This window comes from Desmodus rotundus, chromosome 11 (genome assembly GCF_022682495.2).
Source record: "Desmodus rotundus isolate HL8 chromosome 11, HLdesRot8A.1, whole genome shotgun sequence".
Lineage (NCBI taxonomy): Eukaryota > Metazoa > Chordata > Mammalia > Chiroptera > Phyllostomidae > Desmodus > Desmodus rotundus.
The window spans coordinates 73,675,756-73,696,348 of NC_071397.1; the positions used below are offsets into that span (position 1 = coordinate 73,675,756).

General features: G+C 43.2%; 1 protein-coding gene across 1 annotated transcript; it reads right to left on the minus strand.

The window, feature by feature from the left end:
• Window positions 1-465: 465 nt before the first annotated feature.
• HDDC2 (HD domain containing 2) lies at window positions 466-17,450 on the minus strand. Its single transcript, XM_053913624.1, has 6 exons — window positions 17,319-17,450; window positions 16,129-16,250; window positions 14,193-14,295; window positions 8,629-8,697; window positions 3,103-3,241; window positions 466-821 (listed from the first exon to the last, which is right to left on the minus strand). The coding sequence occupies exons 1-6, from the start codon at window positions 17,400-17,402 to the stop codon at window positions 724-726; spliced, it is 615 nt and encodes a 204-aa protein (XP_053769599.1). The 5' UTR covers window positions 17,403-17,450; the 3' UTR covers window positions 466-723.
• Window positions 17,451-20,593: the final 3,143 nt, after the last annotated feature.

The window sequence follows — 20,593 nt, forward strand, 5'->3', positions numbered from 1 at the left end:
TAGGTCTAGTGACCCCACCAATAATACTTTTTTATGTATTTCTCACCTGATAATAAACTTTCCTATAGTGAAGGTCTAAACCTCTGTAAATCAGACAGGGAGAAAACACAGAGGAAAACAAGTAGCAGCTGGAACTGCATGCCCCAATTTAAACCTCCAAATGACAAACAGAGTTGGAAGAAGGGGCTGAACCTGTTAGCAGGTTTACAAGTCCAAGATCAAAGGCCTAAAACAGGTCACAGTGAAATTAAAAATCTGGCTCCAGAGAGTGATCACATGAATAGAGCAGCGTTTCATCTGAGGAGATAATGCATTCATTTTCCTGGATCCATACCAGTAAGTCAGCGGAAAACTCTGTTCTTAAAAGCAATCATAATTAAACTTTCTGTTGTTCAATGAATCTTGCCCTTGGGGATGTAGGATATAAATTCAGTAGATTAAAAATCTCCAAAAAATATGCCGAAGTTTAAGGTTTTTAAATGCATGTATTTAGTTCATAAAAAGACACCCGCCCCCAAGTCCTCACCCATGCATTTTCATGAGCACGCTCTGTTCTGTGGCTTCTTTTGTGGCCCAATTGTACCACGTTTCTTGCTGGAGTCCAGGCCATTGAAAATAAACAGACTCACATCTGGGGAAATCAACAGACCAACAGGCCACACAACAGCATCCAATGGAAAAATAAAATGTTTGTCACGGGCGAGCAGCAGCACAGAGAATGTCTCAGGAGCGTGGCTCACTGGCAGCTGCAGTGATGCTAGCATTTCTTTCTGCCTCAAGTTCAGAGACAAGCTGGACTATCTCGGGGTGACTGAATTTTCCTGCAAGGCAAGAAGACAGAAAAAGATAAGGACAAGAGAATACATCAGTAAGGACAAGAGAATACATCCATTTTTCCAGCTTGATCGCAGGCCTTGTCAGGGGCTCCATCCTGTGACCTGACCCTTGCTTTACTCCAACGCAGAACACAAGTCCCAGTCTGTCCTCACGTGGAGAGGGGCCAAAGGGGACCACCCGGAGCTTATTCCCCATCACCCCTGCTGTCACCGCACGTAAGGATAAGAACCATCAATGAGCCAGAGCTGGGAGAAACTTGACCAGGCAGCCTCTGAAAGAGGCCCTACAGGGAAACCCCACTCAGCACGGTGCATTTTAACCTCAGCTCAGTCATGTGCAGTCACCCTCTTTCCAGGCTCAGGTTTCTTCCACAATGAACTGTGGAGTTTAAACTAGATGACCCTTCCAGGGCCCACATTTTTTATTTTACTAGTATTTCCATGTTTCATTTTTTGTTTTTCATCGACAATGTGTCAAAATAGAAGATAATGTTAAAATTGTATTTTAGTTACATTATTGGCAAAATATACTATCTTAGAACCCAATCATTGCTTATAACACAGTTGCTAAATCTTTTCCGTAAGGAGACAGGCATTAAATATTTTAGGCTTTGTGAACATATATGTCTCTGTTGCAAATTACTCAACTGTCCTGTTGTAGCACAAAAGTAGTAGAGACAATACGTAAAGAATGAGGGTAGCAGTTTCAATAAAACCTTACACAAGCAGGCACAGCAGGCCAGTGTGGCCCCTGGGCCACAGTTTGCTGACCCCAGGTTTGCACCTTTATTCTATTTAACAGAAATCAAACATTTTTGACCACCACCTATATCCAAGACAGATGAGAGACAAAGCTGGGCTTGGCTCTCAAACAGCTTATTATGGGATGGGGTGAACGAGTGGGGGTTTGGGAAGAGATCCAAGGAGGAGCATAGTTAAGAAGAATGCAGCTCAGACTCTGGGAAGCTGTAGACCAAGTGCAGCCCGAGCAAAAAGAAGGGAACACAATTTTGACAGGGACAATTAGGGAAGGAAACCTGAGAGGCAAGGGGCCTGAGACTGCACAGCCTTATAGTCCACTCAAAAGTGTCAGGATTTTATTTTTTAGGAAGAGGAAAGCCACAAGAGTTTTAAAAACAAGCATGTGATGATACCTACAACTACAGGAGGAAAACATGGAAGGAACATGCAGAATGCAGAACAAACTGGCGAGCCTGGCAGGCTGCGTTAGGTGGTTACAACAGCAGCCCAATACAGAGCTAACAGGAGCCGTGCCTCGCGCAGAGGCGGTGGGGCTGGAAAAGAGGGAAGGAAATCAAATCAACCTCATTACAATGTAAATCAAGTTCAGGACCACCGTCTGTGACCTGAGACCTTCCTTTATTTGATGGGCCACCTGAGGTCCGGAGAGGTCCCAGCAAGGCTATCTCTAACTCCTCTCTGAGGAGATGGAGGCAGCTAGGTGTGAACTGCCCCCAGGGAAGAGAGGTGGAGTTTCACTCCAGGGAGGGGCAGGAACACCAGCCATCCTCTGGAAACTATCAAAATGAAGATAGTTAAAGCTTATTTATTGCCAGATATTCTTCTAAGTACTTCCTATGAATTAACCCACTATAACCTCAAACAACCAACCCTACAAAGTAGATTCTGTAATTATCTGAATTTTCAAAATAAGGAAACTAAGGCCCAGAACTAGGTTAAGTAATTTACTACAGGTTACAGAGATTTTGTGGCAGAACCAGGATTCAAACCAGGCCATGTGACTCCAGGTCTGTGCTGTATGACACTGGTGTGGTGACTTCAGCCATTTGGGATTTTCTCATTTTAAATCTCTACTTCTACCTCCACCTCACATGACCTTACATCTATAAAGCAACTATCGATAATGAACTTTCATATAAATTCTCTCTTGAATCTCAAAAACAACCTATAACTTTAGTAGGGTAAGTATTACGATTTTAATTTTTCAGACACAGAGAGGCCAGGAGGCTGCCCAGGGGCACACAGCCCCTGGCTAGTAGGCCTGACCTTGAGCCTGGTGTGACCTTGAGCCTGGTGTGACCTTGAGCCTGGCACTCTGACTCCAGGGCAGCAACACTCTCCTGCACCAGTCCCCTTCCCCGATGAATCCTGCCTTTTTTTTTTTAGGTGCGCCAAAGGAAAGGTCAGAAGAGGTAACCACAGTGGATTCACTAACATTACGTTATTTACTGCACTAGGAGTAAGCCAAACTACAACGGCGCCCCCTGCAAACAGCACTGAGCACCTGCTGTGGAGTCATAGAAGTCCTGCAGTCTCCCAGGTCTGTTCTCAAGGTCTTCGTACTCAGACGCCTGAAGGATCATCTCACATTGGTCCAGCTGCTTCACAAATTTGGCTTCTGCACTAGATTGGGTCTCATATTCCTAAGTGAAGGGAAAATCAAAGCAGCATGATTAGGGCTTGCATGATAGGGTAATCCAGGAAAATTCTGATGCTGGTGCCTGGAATCAGGGTCACAACTGAAAAGCACATTCTGAATTGCCCATGTCTCTCCGCGGTACATACCCCTTCACGGAGTCGCGCCACCTGCACTTGCACAGCTGACATCACCACTCCATGCGAGGAGCAAGTGCCCACAAGGCCATGTGTTCCACCAGATGCCTCCAAGTCTCCTTTGTTCACATGGGCACCGGCAAGCATTTTTCTTCCTCTCAGGTATCTCGTCTTCACTTCCAGATCTTTATTTGTTAATCCACCTGGTTTAGGTCTTTTTTTAACTCCAAGCTAATATTTCATCTCATGCTTCTCAAATTATTTCCCTCTCTACTTAATGTTAGTTTTGTTTTTCAAGTGAACTTCTGGCTTTCTCATTTAATTTTGGTTTCCACTTTATCCTTGGAACCTCTGACCTCACTCTCTAAATAGGGAGGACTGAAGTCTCTCTGGGTCATGCCTCTGGAGGATACAGTCAGGATCCCTGAACTCTTCACACGGTGCTGTGGGAACGTGCTGGTGGCAGGGAGGTGGTGATGTAATGGACAGGGGGTTTGCCTTTCCTCTTCCCACTGGTCCCTCCCTCCTCAGGGCAAACCCGAAACAAGAAGCTACGGGAGGTCTGTTTCTTAGAGCGTGACACATGTCACACAACCACAGGTCCGAATTAATGCTATGTAGAATTGTTCTTCGATTAAAACCGAAGTGTTCCCAACTGGTTTCCCTGCAGTTTTCATCTGTAATTCCACCCCAGATGTGTTCAAATAATGAACCTGTCATGCGTTCTTGGCAGGATAATGTGATGTGAATTGCTGAAGGTTTCCTGGCATTAAATGCCTTATTCTTATAAAGGCAGTTATTTGAATTTTGATTGAGCTTAAAATTATAGAGGCAAATCATTTTAATATAAAATCAAATACATTCTGTTTAATTGCAAAGGCACTTAGAAATAATTACTTTTAATTTAAATGTTTAATTGTATTTATACTTATATATTTACATTTAATAAATTTAAGTTCATTAGTTAACAAAAGTAAATGCAATACTCTAAGCATAGCAGTCCAGAAATTTTCTGTTGAAAGTGAGAAAAAAGATTATAAGACCATTAGGGAATAATACATTTTATAATAAATTCTGTGAAATTACACATTCCTTTCAAATATAAATCACTTGGTTTTCTCTCAAAAAGTAATGGTACTGGCATTCTTTGACTTCACTTTCCAACCAGGAGGCAGGGCAGGGAGAAAAGTACTGCAGATAAAGGTTAGTCTAGGGTTGAGAAGGCGCCGGGGCATCTTTGGAGAATTACTGCAAATAGTTCCTAATGGCAGGATGGAGAGCAGAGGGAGGAAGGTGAGGGGGAAGAGGCTGACGGAGGAAGAGCCAGCTCCTGAAAGGCCTTGTGGTTTATGCAGAGGAGTCTCGGCTTATCCTGCAGCTACCGGACATCACCAAGGGTTTCCAGCAAGAAGTGTCCTGATGGGATTTGCATTTTAGAAACAGCATGCTGGCTTCAGTGTGGAAAACGGCTAGAGTGAAAGCAGAGGTGTCAGTCAGGCTTTGAAACTTTGTAGGACTAGCAGAGAAGTTAGGGGCATGTGGCAATGAAGATGGGGAAAAGTGGGCAGATTTGAGAAACAGTAAGGAAGAAGTAAACTAAAATGTGAAAGAAAGGGAAAGGGAGTCATAAATGACTTCCTAGATTGTAGCCTGGGAAACTAAATATGGAGCAAAACAGAAGACACAGAAAGACAAAAACCCTACAGAGCAAAGAAACAGCAAAACCAAAAACCTCATGGATAACAGTAACAAAGCCAAAGGTTATAACATTACCAGGAATCGCAAAACATAACACGAGTGGGGACAAACCACCTCCACCCTGCGTGCCATCAGTGTCTGTCTGGGGGGAACTGGAGGAGATTATGGGCATCAGGGCACCTGTTGGACCTAAGAATGGGAAAATCTCTAAATACATGATAGGTGTTCATAGTAGTATCACAATGTGGGAACAGAGACCAACACTGAAGGACCCCTGCCCACTCCAACTGCAGCCGATATAAGCCCAGTCCTGGTGAAGTGGCCAACCTGGCCTGCTGGGGCTGCTTCCAGGTCAGGGCCCCACATGAGGAGAAACAGCTGAAATCAAAACTGAATGCGATCAGCATAACAGAGATGAAGGAAAAGTCCACACAAGAGTTGGGAAGGGGAACAATGCCAGGAAATCTCTGAAAGTAAACCACCGCATTTTTACACCACATGAAAAAAACCACCAAACCAAAAAAAAAAAAAAAAAAAAGAAGAAAGCTCTGTGAAGTTAAAAAAGCTATTTGAACCAAGTTTCTCTCCAGAAGCTCAGGAAAACTACCGTCACTGTATATCGAAGTGAACAACAGCAGCGAGCAGGTGCTACAGTAAGTCTGGATGGTCAGATTCCACACAGACTCACCGTAAGATAAAGAGAATAAAAAGTAAAATGACATCTCTACAGACCATTCACACCAGAAAGACATCCTCATTTTCACAAACGATCTAATATGTAACAAACTATTTCAAAAAGAACCAGAAGATATTAAGAACATGATAAGACATGAAAGAGCAACATAAAAGTAATTAGGGATAAAAGAAAAAGTCATTTTAGAAATAAAGACTAAGCATAAGGAACACAGGAATAATCAAGCATGATAAATGATGCCTTACAAGAAACAGAAATCAAAAAGAAAGTTAGGTTTAAAAGTCAAAGAAATGAAAATGATATAAAGAATAGCAAAAAAGTAGTAAGTATTGAAGGTAAGCAAAGAAGAACCAACATACAGATATATAGGAGTCTTGGGTGGTGGGAAGAAAAGCAAAGCAAAAGGAAAGATTATATTGAAAAAAATTTAAAAATAAAAAAATATTTGAAAGCATACACTGAAAATGCACACTAAGTTCTTCAGGATATTAACCCAGAATAGCCAACACCACCAAAACATATTCTAAAAAAATTGCCATATATTAAAAAAATCCTTTGGACACATGCAGAAAGTACATCTGACATATAAGAAAAATATAATTATGATCACCTTGACAGCAATATCATGACAGAAGAAAATGGAAGTAATATATTTAAGATATTCAAGGAAAGGAACTGGGAGCCAAGGTTTTCATTTCAGGTGAAATTGACTTGCAGGCCTAAAGAACACAGAGGAACTATTAAGACATGTACCACTGAGGGAATACTGTTCCTGTGAGCCCTTCGTGAAGAACCTGCTGGAGAACCGGTTTCAGACCACCGACAGGACTGGGGAGAGAGCGACATTAGGACCGGTGGTGAGCATCCACCACACAGTTACTTACAGAACTGAGATTAAATGAGGTGTGTACAAAGACAGGGGTCATGGTATGTAATGGTTAAATGTTTTGACAATGTAGATATATTGTACAACTATAAAAATGGGGGGAGAATGGAGAGAGCAAAGGCGAACAATGTTTAAAACTGTTCTCAACACTCAGAACTGATGATGATGTCGTGTACAGCTGTTATTCTGAGATGGGTACAGGTATAATGAAGGATAAAAGCTACATAACCAAGGTTCCTGGTTTCGAAGGACATGCAACATAACATGCAAGAGATGAAGTACAAACTGAATTGGAAACATCACCATGACTTCACAAGGTATTTTATATATTAAAAAGTCCATTAAAAAGTACAGAAATAATAACAAACTCAGTAGCAATGAGCATCCTTAGTACCCATACTGTGGTCTTGAAATAACATTCCCATTTAAAAATAACCTGAAAAGAAAACCGGTGGTCTGGCCAGGACTTGTGCAAGATGAATGAGGCTGAATCACCCTGCCATTCCTGCTATCAAGGAGGCCATCAAAGTCTAGCGCTTTTACCACACCCTTCTCATATGACCTTAACCAGAGAGTAGATGAGGGAGAAGCATCTGCTAGCAAAGTTATTTCAGCTACAAAATGAAAATGAAATAAAAACATTAGAATACCACTCTGTAACCCCAAAGGACTGAGGGATATAAGCCCCAAGAAAACCCAGACATGTGTGTTGCATGATGAAAGAATCCACCATCACCTGCAGTTCTGCCAAAAGGATCCAACCTGAGTCTGATCCAGCCTCTGGATGCAGCTGCCAGCCTGCAGAAAACGAGGAACTCTCCCTGCATCGTGACTGTGCAACTGGCGAAACCCAGACCACGAGAAACTCAACTACAGGCCAGATGGACTGGGTTCTTCAGTGATAATGTGTAAGAAAAAGAAAGCGGGAGGGAGAATTGCAGATTAAAGGATATATAAAAACTGTTACTCTTAAAAGAAATGGGCACTATTAAACTAAAATATCTGGGGATGAACACTTTGGTGGTAAAACCATAAAGAAATTCCGTGACCCCAATGAAAAGTACGGGTTGTGCTGAGGCAGGGTACAAAAAAGGGCTTCTGGGAAGAACGGCAAACTTCCAACTCTTGACGTGGATGGTACTTACAAGGAAGTTATTCTCCCAATAACTCACTGTGCCATACATTGGTTTTTGTGTAGTTTTCTGTATTTTTCAGTAAAAGGCTGTTAAACAATAAAAATGGCCACAGATGGTGAGGGTCATGCTGAGTTGAGGTTCCAATGGGTATTTAGGTGGAGCTGCCCATTAGGCTGTTGGACTCATGAGTCTGGAGTAGGCAGGGGTTTGTTTTGTTTCCTCTTCACAAATGAGAAGCAGCACGGGGAGGGGGCAACGGCAGCACAGTGGCTGTCTGTGCCCTTTCCCTCCAGCCACATGGCCTCTGCAGTCCTGAGTGTCTCAGCAGCCCTGGGAGGGAGCGAGCACTGACAAAGCCCCTGTTCTGTGCTGCGCGTCATGGCAGCACTTCATCTTGACCTCTGTCAGCCCTAGCAACCCTTCGAGGTTCACAGGTAGGCAACATACCAAGAGGGGAGCGTGCCCAAGGTCACTGAGCCAGGAAGCAGCGAGGTGGGAATGAATCACCAAAGCCCATGTCATTTTCAAGGACCAGAAATGGGTGGTAAGTACGGGGTTGGTGAAGGTGGCAGGGCTGGGGGTGACAGCAATGCATTAGGAAATCCAGGGGCCATGAGGCGGGTCGTGTACCAGTCATTATGGTGACAAGGGAAATGGGGAAATTGAGGAAGCAAAAATATTAGCCATGAGAAATTCCTGCAGCAGCTGAGGTGAAAAACAGACACAAACCAGAAAGTAGTAAGTTAGAGACAGCTTGTTACAATAATCTAAGTTAATTAAAACATTGATGAGGCATATAAATTCAGTCACAAAAAATAAAAAGCAACCCACGTATATACTTACTTCCCAAAGTTCGTAGAGCTCCTTTCCGAGATCCTTTGAGAGAAGTTGGGTCAACTGCTTCATAGCTGCCTGAAATATCAAACCATTATTTGAATCATGTTCACATTTAAACTCATCTACAAAAGCCAAGTGTTGGGCTCAAGTCCTTAAAATAACTTCCAAAGGGGCAGAATACTGGACAATATTTATGGTTTACAAGGAGGGCAGTGATGTACATTAAATAAGAACATGCATTTATTCACACGGGCACCACTAAGCACTTATTTTGTGGCCTGCAGCACACCACACATAAAAAAGGACAACGAGGAGGGTGAGACAATTACAGAAATGTCGGAAGTGAGGCCAAAGATTTCACACCTTCTGAATGAATCACAGATGCCCACTTAAATTTCAATCATAAGCGTAGTAGAGTTCAACACAAACCGCAAGTGGAAAGAATAGGAAAGTAACAATGAATTACAAAGCTCAGTGAACTGTTTTGTACACTATTATATCCATTTTCTCTTGTTAATCTTTTTACTGCAAAATGTACACCACCACACAAATGGGCAGTTATTGTCATTAACATAAAGGAAATTATATGATGGCATCTTGTAGGCTGACACCCTCATACCCTCAGAGGCTAAAAAGGGGATATTGAAGGGTAACCTGCCAAACCATCCATGACAAGTGTCCGAACACTTCAACAGCGTCACTGAACACTTCCTGTCTTCCCTCCGTAAACATGTCCAGTGATGGGGACCTGGCACCTCGGGAGGCTGCCCAAACGGCCTTTAGGCAGCACAGATGGAAAGTACTTCCTCACACCCAGCTGCAATTGTCCCTCCAGTTCTTCCTCTGTGCCTAACCCCTCCTCCTCCCCTCCTCCCTCTCACAAACACAATGCCCAACAGGCGGCAGTCGCCCAGCTGGGCCAGAATTTCTGCCGCCACAGTGACCGGTCCAAGGAATGGCCGTGTAAGTCAAACCAGTCACTTGGGGACCACCTGCATGATTTGTCCAGCAGAGGCTGGGAGGCTGAAGCCACAAACAAGCCTGAGAGAGTCAAAACCCAAAGAAAAGTGGAGATAACAGAGTAAGAGAGCAGAGAGTGTTCAGTGCTTACTTTTACTCTGTGAAGTCCCAGGAGCCTCACTCCCCTTGTTTCCTTCATTTTTGTGCTGCCCCAGGGTCCTTCTAAAATATCACATTTTGGGGCATGGGGTCTGCAAGTCACCCTCAAATGACTTCAGATTTCTTGACCATCCTCATCCTACACCTCTTAATCTCTTTCCATTCTAACCAGAGGTTAGGTTCCTTGAAAAGAATATGGTTGTAAAAACCACTTGTGGCAAATGGTTCCCAGTATAAAAGTGGGAACAGTCTAATATAAAATCAAAAAGGGAACTGGGGAAAAGCAACGAAAATGAATACAGATATCTGTGTGTACATTTATTTATTATTGGGAGGAATAATATGCAAAAATACAATCTCTTCTGGAGCAAAACATATTTGCCAGCGTCAACCATCTGTTCTCATACATAAGTAACATCACTATCGTGAGTGGCTTGTAGCATCATACTACTCCTAGGGGTATAAAATTTAGATTATTTTGTACCTGCATTCTCCCTTGCTTCTTTTTCATAAATCTCATCAAGATACTTGAAAAAATACTTTGCATTTTCAAAAATTAAAGGTCTCTTTATAAACAGTGTATCATTCCACTTTTCCAGACACACAAGTTTGCCCATTGCTGTTGTTTAAACTGAGTAACATATATGTACAGGTATATTCAAAACCTAAACTTTGAGAATACAAACAGAAAAGTCCTGCTTTGAGAAGAGAATTCTATTCAGTGGAATTCTATTCCACTGAAGGCTATGCACCCAGCACTGAATGCAGTTACTGATGTGTGGTACGACCAGGGGGGAACAGAACGGAACTCCTCAAGCTAGACATTCTATTTCTATAAAGGCAGTCTAGGACTGAATTGGCCTTTTGGAGATCACATCCAATTACTGACTGATTAGCTTCCTGTTGACTAAAATCACAACGTCCATTAAAAAACATAAAAGATAAACAAGGATATGGTTGCTCTCTTCCTGAAATTGAGCAATGATTTTCTGGATCTAAACTCATGGATATCGTATTAATGAGAATTGCATTTTGAGGCCTCTTAGGTAGTTGATATTCCCTGCTTGGCAGCATATGCCACAGAATCATGCCCACGTTTTTAAATGAACCCTCGGAAATCAACTCCACAGAAGTCCAGGGTACGTGGCTGTGGGTGCCAGACCTTCCCTTCCTGGCAGTGAGCCCTGCCACACCCACTTCTGTACTTTTTTTGTCTTGTTCACACATAGCTTTAGAGAGGAAATTTCCCTTGCTTCTTCCTGTTAGCCAAGCATGTCAAGAATCTGCTCAAAGTTCTGAGCTGAATGAAGCTTTCAGCAAACACCTTGTGTCGGTTTTGTGACAAGCACCCAGAAAGCATTATTCACCTTCCACACTTCGTTGGTGGGGCTGAAGAGGGCTGCAGTGAACTGCGAACTACCGAGTCACGGGGGGTTGAAACCAGCTGCCCATTCACCAGCTGAGGAGCCCTGAGCAAGTTACTTAACTTCCTTGTCCTTCAGGTTTCTCAACTGTGCAATGAGGTTAATAATGGTACCTACGCGACAGGACTGCTGTGTGGATTAAATAGTTTATATACGAAGTGTTTATTATCTGGCACGTAATATGCACTCTGTAAAATGTTCACTACATTTCTCAGTTTCTCCACTTTGCCATGTCGACTCGCATAATAAAGTCTGGCTCTTCTCCTTTCGACCTCTCAGTTCTTTGGCAACTTCAGCCTTCGCAGATCCATATGTAACCGTGACTCTTCTTCTGTCTTAGGAAGTTCTTCCCTTTACAGAGGAATATAACCTGCCCTTGCTGGACTCCAGCCTCAAGTTCCTTCCCACTAATTCTTGATCATCCCTACCAGGAGCCCTCAACCAACTTGGGTTATAAAATAAAGTATACAGGGTCCAGCAGAACTAAGGCTTCCTTGTGTGTGGCTGGTGGGGTTTGTGAATGTCTCTCATGAGATAAACAGCTCTTTGGACATTTCACCTAAAATGTCATATAGTGTGCTTGAGTATGATATTGTTATGGTATAGAAATACATGCTTACAGTTTTGTAATAAAAAAGCGGCATTATTTGTGCCAGGCCCTGTATTTTATCCTGCTTAGGAAGGGGTCAGACTACACGTATTGCTTTTGGCCCCCAAATTCTCTCTTCTACTCCCTCATCCTCATTTCATCCAAATATTTGCTCTCCTCCAAAACAATCAACCTTCCAGGCTTATCAAGTATTTTTCCTCCCTCCTCCTTTGGTTCAAAGCCTTCTGGATGCAGTTGGCTATCCTCTGGGCAAATGATGCTCCCTGCTGCTCATTATGTGCATTCCACCTCAAGCCAAGAAACCTTCATTTAATTATCTAATGCCTGGTTCGGACATCCACATCTTATTCATAAACACCATCTCACAGAGAATGGTTCAACTCTCAGATCCTCCTCTCTGTTCTCAAATCCTAGCCAGTAGCAGGAAGAGGCAACAGAGTATCAGTGCTCTCCAGGCCGTTGGTTTCTGTCTAAGAACTTGCAGTTCTCTTAAGATGTTTCCCTTGTCCCTTCTGATTATGATATTTATTCTCCTGTGAATTGAAGGAGTGGACAGCAAGCAGGTAGTTCAGTGAGGCCACAAAGGTTTTTCTTCATTGCCAGGATACAGAGTCCAGCAAAACAGCAACACTCTGATGGTTCGAGTCCACTCTAATCCCCTCCACGGAGGCCAGGACTGAGCTGTTGTCAGGACAGCAGGGGGTCCTCTTTCATCTCCAGTCGTTGGAGGCCCCCCGTCTGGGCTGTGCTTTTTCTTCAGAAGGGTCTGACTTGCTCCTTTATGGAGTAAGCCTCAAATTCACACTGTACCCATCTGTTCTTCTTCCTCTGTGTCACTTCAAAATCTTTGGCTACTCTCTGGTATTGCAGTATATTGTTTCTCGTCCACAATGTGCACATGTACCCTTGAATAAGACTATCATATATCCTGAAATGAGCTGTATCATGGAGGAGGTTTCCCCCCCTTTTTTTCCTCTCTGTCATAAGTCATTAATCAACATCCTCTGGTTCACGACTAATTCCTTTATGTAACTCAGTTAGTTTCTCAACTGCTGCTCAGTTGGTTTTTAAATTAATTCTGTTAACCTAGAAACTTTTAAATGCCTTTTCATCTTTTTTTAGATGATTTTTAAAATCTATGTTTCAGTTATAGCTCACATACAATGTGATACTAGTTCCAGGTATACAACACATTGATTAGACATTTGTATATCTTACCAAGTGATGACCCCACGATGATAGTCTAAACTCTCTATAAATATTTTGTTAGCTCCCTCCCTTTCTCTAGGCTGTCATGATGTCGAGCCTACATTCTAGACCTATATCTTGGCAGGAAAAATACATTCCTTACACTATTCCTCTTATACCCATAATTTTGGATGTTTTAGAACTCCCAACTTGGGATTCCTTGTGGATTCTCTTGTCTGTAGGGAGGTAAAAATGCTGCTGGCTACTAAGTTCATGTCCCCTCAGCTCTGAGAACAGCTATTTAAGGCCACTGCCCTGTTAAACCATCTGAGATAAAGGATCTGTCCATTTAGCAATTTAGGTCTGTGGCCTATAATAAAAGTAGCTTACAAAGATCCCTGAATTAAGAACCAGCCATTCAGCATTATAAGAAAAGCCTTCATGAATTTTGCAGCCTCTGCTTTAAATATGTCTCCCTCTTTGGCCCTGGCCTCTGGGGTTAGAGTCCAAAATGATATTGATTTCACATTTTACTGATGTTGTTCATTTCTTACTAATACAAATATTTGTCTTTACTTCTGACCACTAAATTAAAGGATGCATTTAAAATCCAACAAATAATAATTATAAAAATGATTATACTTGTCATTTATAGAACTTTTCTCCAAAGAGCTTAACACGCATGGAGAATTCCTTCAAGTTCCAACTATCTCCATTGTTCTAATGAAAGCCATGCCATCAAGTCCACCTACTAATGAGAACTGAAACCCAACCAGTTTGCTGTCCCCGTGTTAAACAAGGCTGGGAGCAGGCACACCTTCCTATTCTTGTGTTACACAAGGTTAAGAACAAGCAAAAACCATTCCGGTCTTACTCCAGGGAAATCCTTTCTTCTGGAAGCTAAGACTGTAAACCCCAAAGTACAGTAAACACAAGCAGCTTACTCTTCAAGATTCTGCCTCACCTGTCCCACCAACCCAAGGCTCTTACATCCTAAACTGTGTAGTCTCAACCAGTTGCCCATCTTATAAGATCCCCTTAAACATCCTCCAACCCAGGCTCTCAAACTCCGTAAATACCCTCCCCCAATGTTCTCCTTCTCTTAGTGAAACACTAAGACTCCGTCAAGGTGGGGTACTCCCTGACTCCAGTAGGTCTAATCAACTTAGCTTTGCTTCAGCAACAGGTTTTTCTGGTGGTGTCATGTGGCATCAATAGTCAACACTGACCTCTTCTCGCCTGTGTTTCTCTTCCTTGGGGATGTTATCTGCCGGTGCTATGTCCCCGACGATGCATTCTGCCATATCGTGAACCAGGGCTAGGCGCACACAGCTGACCGGGCAAGAAATGGCGAATAATTACATGGAATTATATTCATTACAAACTCCTTCTCTACACTATTTTGAAGTTACGTAATATATTATTTTTTCTCTACCCTCCCAGAGTATTTTAATGCAGCATTTTCTAAAGTAACTATATATTTTGCCAAACTTCAACAGTTCAAAATCAAAACTGCTCGTTAATATTCAACACAAAATATGAGAATGCAAAGGAAATTGTTAGCCTGTATCTTTCCAGAAATGGCTGGTTTCTCAAATATCACTTTAAAAGACAAGGTATAAGGGGACTCAATGATAATGAAAAACAATATATAATGAAGACAATAAGAGAAGGGCTTGCAACAGAGCAGGCTGAAAAGACCAGTCAAGATTAATAAATCTTAAATAAATAATACTTGTGAATATATAATTAAGAGTCAATAAAATAATTAATACAAATAAAAAATAAAAGATAACTTCAGATTACAAAGCCAGGAGGTGATCTGGGGTTATAGCATTTAGTTACTAATATAAAATTCAGAAACTCATTTCCCTAATATATTAGTTAGATGTAAAAATGAGGCCCTTTACAGAAAAATGAATAGATTTGGATGGACCTGGGTTCAAATCTAACAACCAACATTTATTAGCTTAGTGACCTTTGCCAAATTACTTAATTTCTTTATATGCTAAGTGTTGTCAGCCTTCATTTTATCTTCTGAAAAGAGAGATAATATTTCATAAGATTAGTATGAAAATTAAATTTGGTAATTTATGTTCCTGGCACATGCTGTTCATGCAACAAATGGCTATGATTATTAATGATAATGAGTAGTGATTAGGATAACCACTGTCGAAACAACGAAGGCAGGTCATGAGATAAATGTCCCGGAGGGCCAGTCTATTTCAGGTCCCCACATTACCAAAACAGGAGGAGGCCTAACCAACTCCTTGCAGGTGTCCCGCCCTGCCTGCTGGCCTTCCCTGATCCCGTTAAAATCTCAGACTGCTCTTAGGTCTATCTCCATTCAACATTAAGTTCATCTTATAGTGTTTGCCAAAAATCTAAGTTCCACACCATCTACAGAGTAATGGGGCTCCCCAGACTCCCTAGTGAAACTTTGCTGCAATTAAATTGATTTACTTAACTTACTATTTCCAGAGTATACCTTCGATTTCCCGCCAGCAGGGTTTTGGTGTCTATGCCCGTCCCTCAGCGTGCTGTGCCTTCTACTGCTCTACCGAGCTGACCCTTCCGGGCTCACCTCAGGGTCCCAAGCTCTCTCCAGTGTGGTGCTTATTTTCTAACATAACTTATTTTTGAAACTGCTTTGGGCCTGTGTAATTCATTTGGTATTTATTTAATGTCTTATTTTGCTAGGAACTTTGTCCTACACTCAGCAAAGTATTCGACACTGTTGCCTGACTGAAGGAAGAGAGAAATCTCTCTCTCAGTTATATCATGCACATAACACTTCAAAAAGTCACCCCACTAAAAGGGGCCAGATAAAAAGTACACAGCGCGCTAGTACAATGATAAAATGGAAGACATCACACACTCGCTTCAAAGGCCTTGAAAACCCTAATATCACACGTATGTTTTCTTGAGACCAAGGCAGGCTCTTTCACTTGCCAAGAGAAAGCCCAGAGTGCGATTAACAACTGAAGCAATATACACATAGTTCCCATTCCCACATTTTGAATCTGTACGGTTTGCCTCAAAATTTTTTTCTTGATTTATAAACCAACCTGTCACAAGAATTTGACACACACCTCGGTCATGAAAAGCAGTGCATAACCATGGAGCGGAGACCCGACCTGACAAGCACTCGAGTGCACAGCTTACCGGTCTTTGTTAAGGTGATCATCTTTGGTCACCAGAGCCATAACTGCCATCCTGTACATGTGATCGGATACACTCTCTGGCCTCTGGACATTTCTGTACACCCAGCCAGTCCGTGGGACTCTCTGATGAAAATGAAGAAGAAAAAGTAGTTCATAAAAATAAATATTTTACCTATCTGCTTTGCTCTTCAAGACAAGTCCAGGGAATGGGACACAGAAACAGAGTTAATGGTTTCAGAACAAATGAAAAAAATAGTTAACTAACCGAAATCACCGACATCTGGAATCAAATAAACCAGTGAGGTCCGAGAATGACAGACGGATTGCAGGATAACTCACACATATACAATACAAAGTCTACAGTCAAGTTACTCTGCGCTACCGATGTATAAATTTTGGAACACATACAGTCCTTTAACATTAAACAAAACTGTAAAGACGCTTATTTTTTATAACACAGACTTGGGAAGTTTTGCCTTCCAACAACCCCATCAGACAGACACAGGTAGAAAACACTGGAGAAAGAGCTCTGAGCTTGAAGGGATCCAAATTCTTAGGCAGAAGGGATAATGGCATTTCTAATGATTCTTCCTTTTGTTCACATCATGATGTGATCCTGTGAGAATGCATTTCCTCCTCATTAGTCTCCATTTCTCAAGAATTTTATAAACTATAGTAACAGCGACAGGAAAAAGAATCTCCGAGGTCAAACTTTGGAGAAATTCAGCAAAATCACTAACGCGGAGGGGGGGGGGGGGGCGGCGCTGCGTGAACGTGATGTCACTCTTGTGTACTAAAATCCTCTGGGAAAAAACAGGCTCGTTAATTCTGTAATTGCGTGACAGATTTTTGAACATCTCGTTTCAAATCTGCGGGACTGATGTCAATGCTCGCCAGCCGACGCCCCCGCCCAGTCGCGCCCCAAACGTACGCGGGCCGGGGCGCAGGGCCCCGCGCGCGCCGCCCGACGCTGGAGACGCTGCGGTTCGCACTCGCCCCGCGTCCACCGCCCACACGCACCGCGGCCCGCAAGGGGGCCGCCCTGCCCCCGCCCACGGGACGCGGAGGGCGGAGAAAGCCGGAGAAAGCCAGAGACGGCGGCTCAGCGGGCGGTCTCGCGCTGCGTGGCCGCGCCGGCCTCTCCCCACGCGGCCTGCTTCGGCCCCGGAAGGCCTGCCGGCGCCCGCTCACCTTGAGCTGCCCCACCAGCCGCAGGAACTGCAGCAGGCTCCGGGCCCCACGGCCGGAGCCAGCCGCGGAGAAGGCCAGAGCCATGCGGCCACCAGGTCCGGACAGGGGGCCGCGAGGTCGCTGCCCGAAGCCCCGCCCCCTTTCTCCCCTCCCCCTTCCCCTCCCCCTTCCCCTCAGTCCTCCTCGGCCTCCTCGGCCTCCTCCTCCTCCTCCCCACCCTCTGCTCCCTTCTTCCTCTCCCCTCTCTGCTAATCTTCCTCCCCCTCCTCCTCCTCCACTTCCTCACCTGGTTTCCCCAGACCCTTCTGTCCTGTCTGCCACCTTCCTGTCTTGGGTGGCTGCCCCCCGGAGCAGACACAGTCCTTGGCACATACCCGCACCGTTACTTGCTAAACTCCATTTAAAGAACCCGATCAAGATTTTACAGGGACGGCCACCGTTCCAGGGGCGGGAGCGGGGGCGGGGTTTGGAGGAGGAGGAGGAGGAAGACTAAGCCATATTTCGCCAAATGCTTGCCTGTTAGTAACTCAGAGTCTGGTTGGGGAAAAGATAAGGAACTCTACTTAGAGATGAACAAACTATAAACATTTGAACGGAGGCACAAGGAAAGTACTTCGAAGGGGAGACATTAATTAGGAATGACAGAAGTACCGGTAGGACTTTGGAGTTAGTCCTAGCCGAGGACTTCGGAGATAAACACAGATGGGCTAGAGAGTGAAGACGATCCCAGGATGTAATCACAACTTCCCTTAACGCTTTAAGTGCTGCAGAATCTCCTAACCCCCCAAAAGTTGGTCACGGTCTGTCTTGACCATGTGTCTTAATTCTATCAACAATCAATGGTAATAATTTTTAAATGTATTTAGTGGACAAGCACACAGAAGTACTCAGGGGAAGAGAGTAATGTTGAAAATAGACCATATGGGGCAGGGAGGAAGTAGGAAGGCCAATCAGAGACTATTGAAACAATACTTTGGAGAGATGATTTTGGTTGGTCTGCTGTATCTTCATAGATGAAAAGGTTATAGTAGTTGGTCTGCATCAGTGGTTCTCCAGCTCAGGGTGATTTTGCCCTAAGGGAAAATTTAGTAATGTTTGGGGACATTTTTGTTGTCACAAAGTTTGCGTGTGCACGTGCATCAAGTGGGCAGGGGCCAGGGCTGCTACTGCAACGCCTACAAATCCCAAGACAACCTCCCACGACAAACACTTATCTGATGAAGACAAAGATCACTAGCTCAGTGTAATAAGCCACAGTCTATTTGTCCAAAAAGAAAATGCTTACAATTAAATTCCCTAAATTCCCTACAGTGTTGATGAATTATAATCAGCAGAGAAATTGTTTATATTAAAATAAGCAAGGTAGTAAAGGAAACAATTTTCATATGGTAAACCATCTTTAAAAAAAAAAAAGATTCCTGAGTTTGGCTCTGATGGAGATTCTGGAAAGATGAGGGGAATTTGAGGAAGGCTTTGACCGTTTTTGTAGCTGAGTTAAAGTCCAGCAATTCAGCTCAGAGAAGACAAATGTAGGGGAGTAAGTCTGGGAACAAAAGAACATTCCAAAAGGAATGTTTGTCCAAGGGAAAGTGATTGGCTTTGTTCTTTTTTGCCACTTTCTTGCCTGTGGTGCAGTATTGCAGGGCAGCAGAAAAGTCAGAGTGTGCACCGCTCTCCCTATAAAGCCAGCTATTAACTAAAGAGCTACGGGAGGCCGTTCTGCTGAAGTGAGCAGCAGCAGAGTGAACAAAGCCGGTGCTGGCTCAGGACGATGCCAAAGGCATTGCCCAGAAGGATGTGCCTTCTTTCCAGTTAACGGGTAGTGGAGGCGGGACAGTAGTTTGGTTCCAGACCAATTGCCATTAATAGGTGGTTAAAGTCACCTCTGGCACAGCAGGATTACAGAGCGGAAAGCTCTTCCTATATGAAGACAGTGTGGTGTTTGTTTTGAATTATTATCTGAGTAAATACAGTCGACCATTGAATAACATGGGTTTGAATGGCACATGTCCACTTGTACACTGATTTTTTCAGTAACTACAGTAAAAGTATTTTATCGTTCTTACGATTGTCTTAATAACATTTTCTTTTTTCTATCTTTATTATAAAAATGTATATAATACACATAGCATACAAAATATGTGTTTATTGACTGTTTATGTTATTGATAAGGTTTCCAGTCAACAGTAGGCTGTTAATAGTTAAGTTCTGGGGGCAAACTCGAGTTTTCACCTGAGCCGGTGGGAAGTGGGGGTGTTGTTGGTGCCCTAACCCCTGCATTGTTCGAGGATCAATTGTAATCCCTTCCACAAGTTTTTGGCTAAACCCTCAAATCTTTTCCACAGATGACCATCTTCAATACGAAAGATTTTCTTAATTGTACAGGAATTATTAGCTACTTATCGCCCCATCCTTATCATATGGGATAGACTATTCCATCCTTATCACATGGGATAGACTTGAGCTTTTATCTCTCTAGAGTGACCAAAGATATGGGTTGGCCCTCTTCAGCATGCACCTGGAACAGGGCAAGGATTGCAGGTGAATTTCACAGAGGACCTTGACACATGCCACTGGGAGCTGCTACCTGGTTGCCCATCAGGTACCTTAGACCTGGTGGCATAGTCCTTCTCCAAATACAGAAAGAGAAATGAAACTAGGACACAAACTCAGTGGTAGCATTTTCCTTCAAAATAAAGAAAAATAGTTACTCTTGTTATACAGCAGCCAAGTTAAATAATATACATGTAGAATGTATGAAAAAGAGAATTAGGAAAAATATGGGTCATACGCAGCTTCTAATCATTTGGACTATTTTTCCTTACTTCTAACTAAAGGAAGTGCTATTGCTAAGCCAGTGCTTTCTTTACTGTTACAGTGTGAACCCACTGGCCTTCAGCAACAGCACGGTTCCCCCAGAGCCCACAGTTGCAGGGACCTCACACACAGCTGGAACGCTGTGACACTCAGAGGGTTAGAGAATTAAAGGAGGAAGAAAAGTTAAAAGTGTGTCCAACAGGAAAGAAAAGCTGCCGGCCTACAGCATCCAGCACTGAAGCCACCAAACCGAAACACGGATTGGACTGGGTCCAGGATGTCACTCGGCAATTAATGGTCTCTTGGTTTGATGTGGAGAAGAAATGGAGCCATTTTAGTGTCTAACGAAAGTCATGAACGGCAAAGCGCATCCGCATTCAAGCCAGGAGTTGTAGAGGAAGTTCGAAGGAAGAGAGAAAACAAACCGAAGGGAGGCATGGCAAAAGACAAAGGCAGCA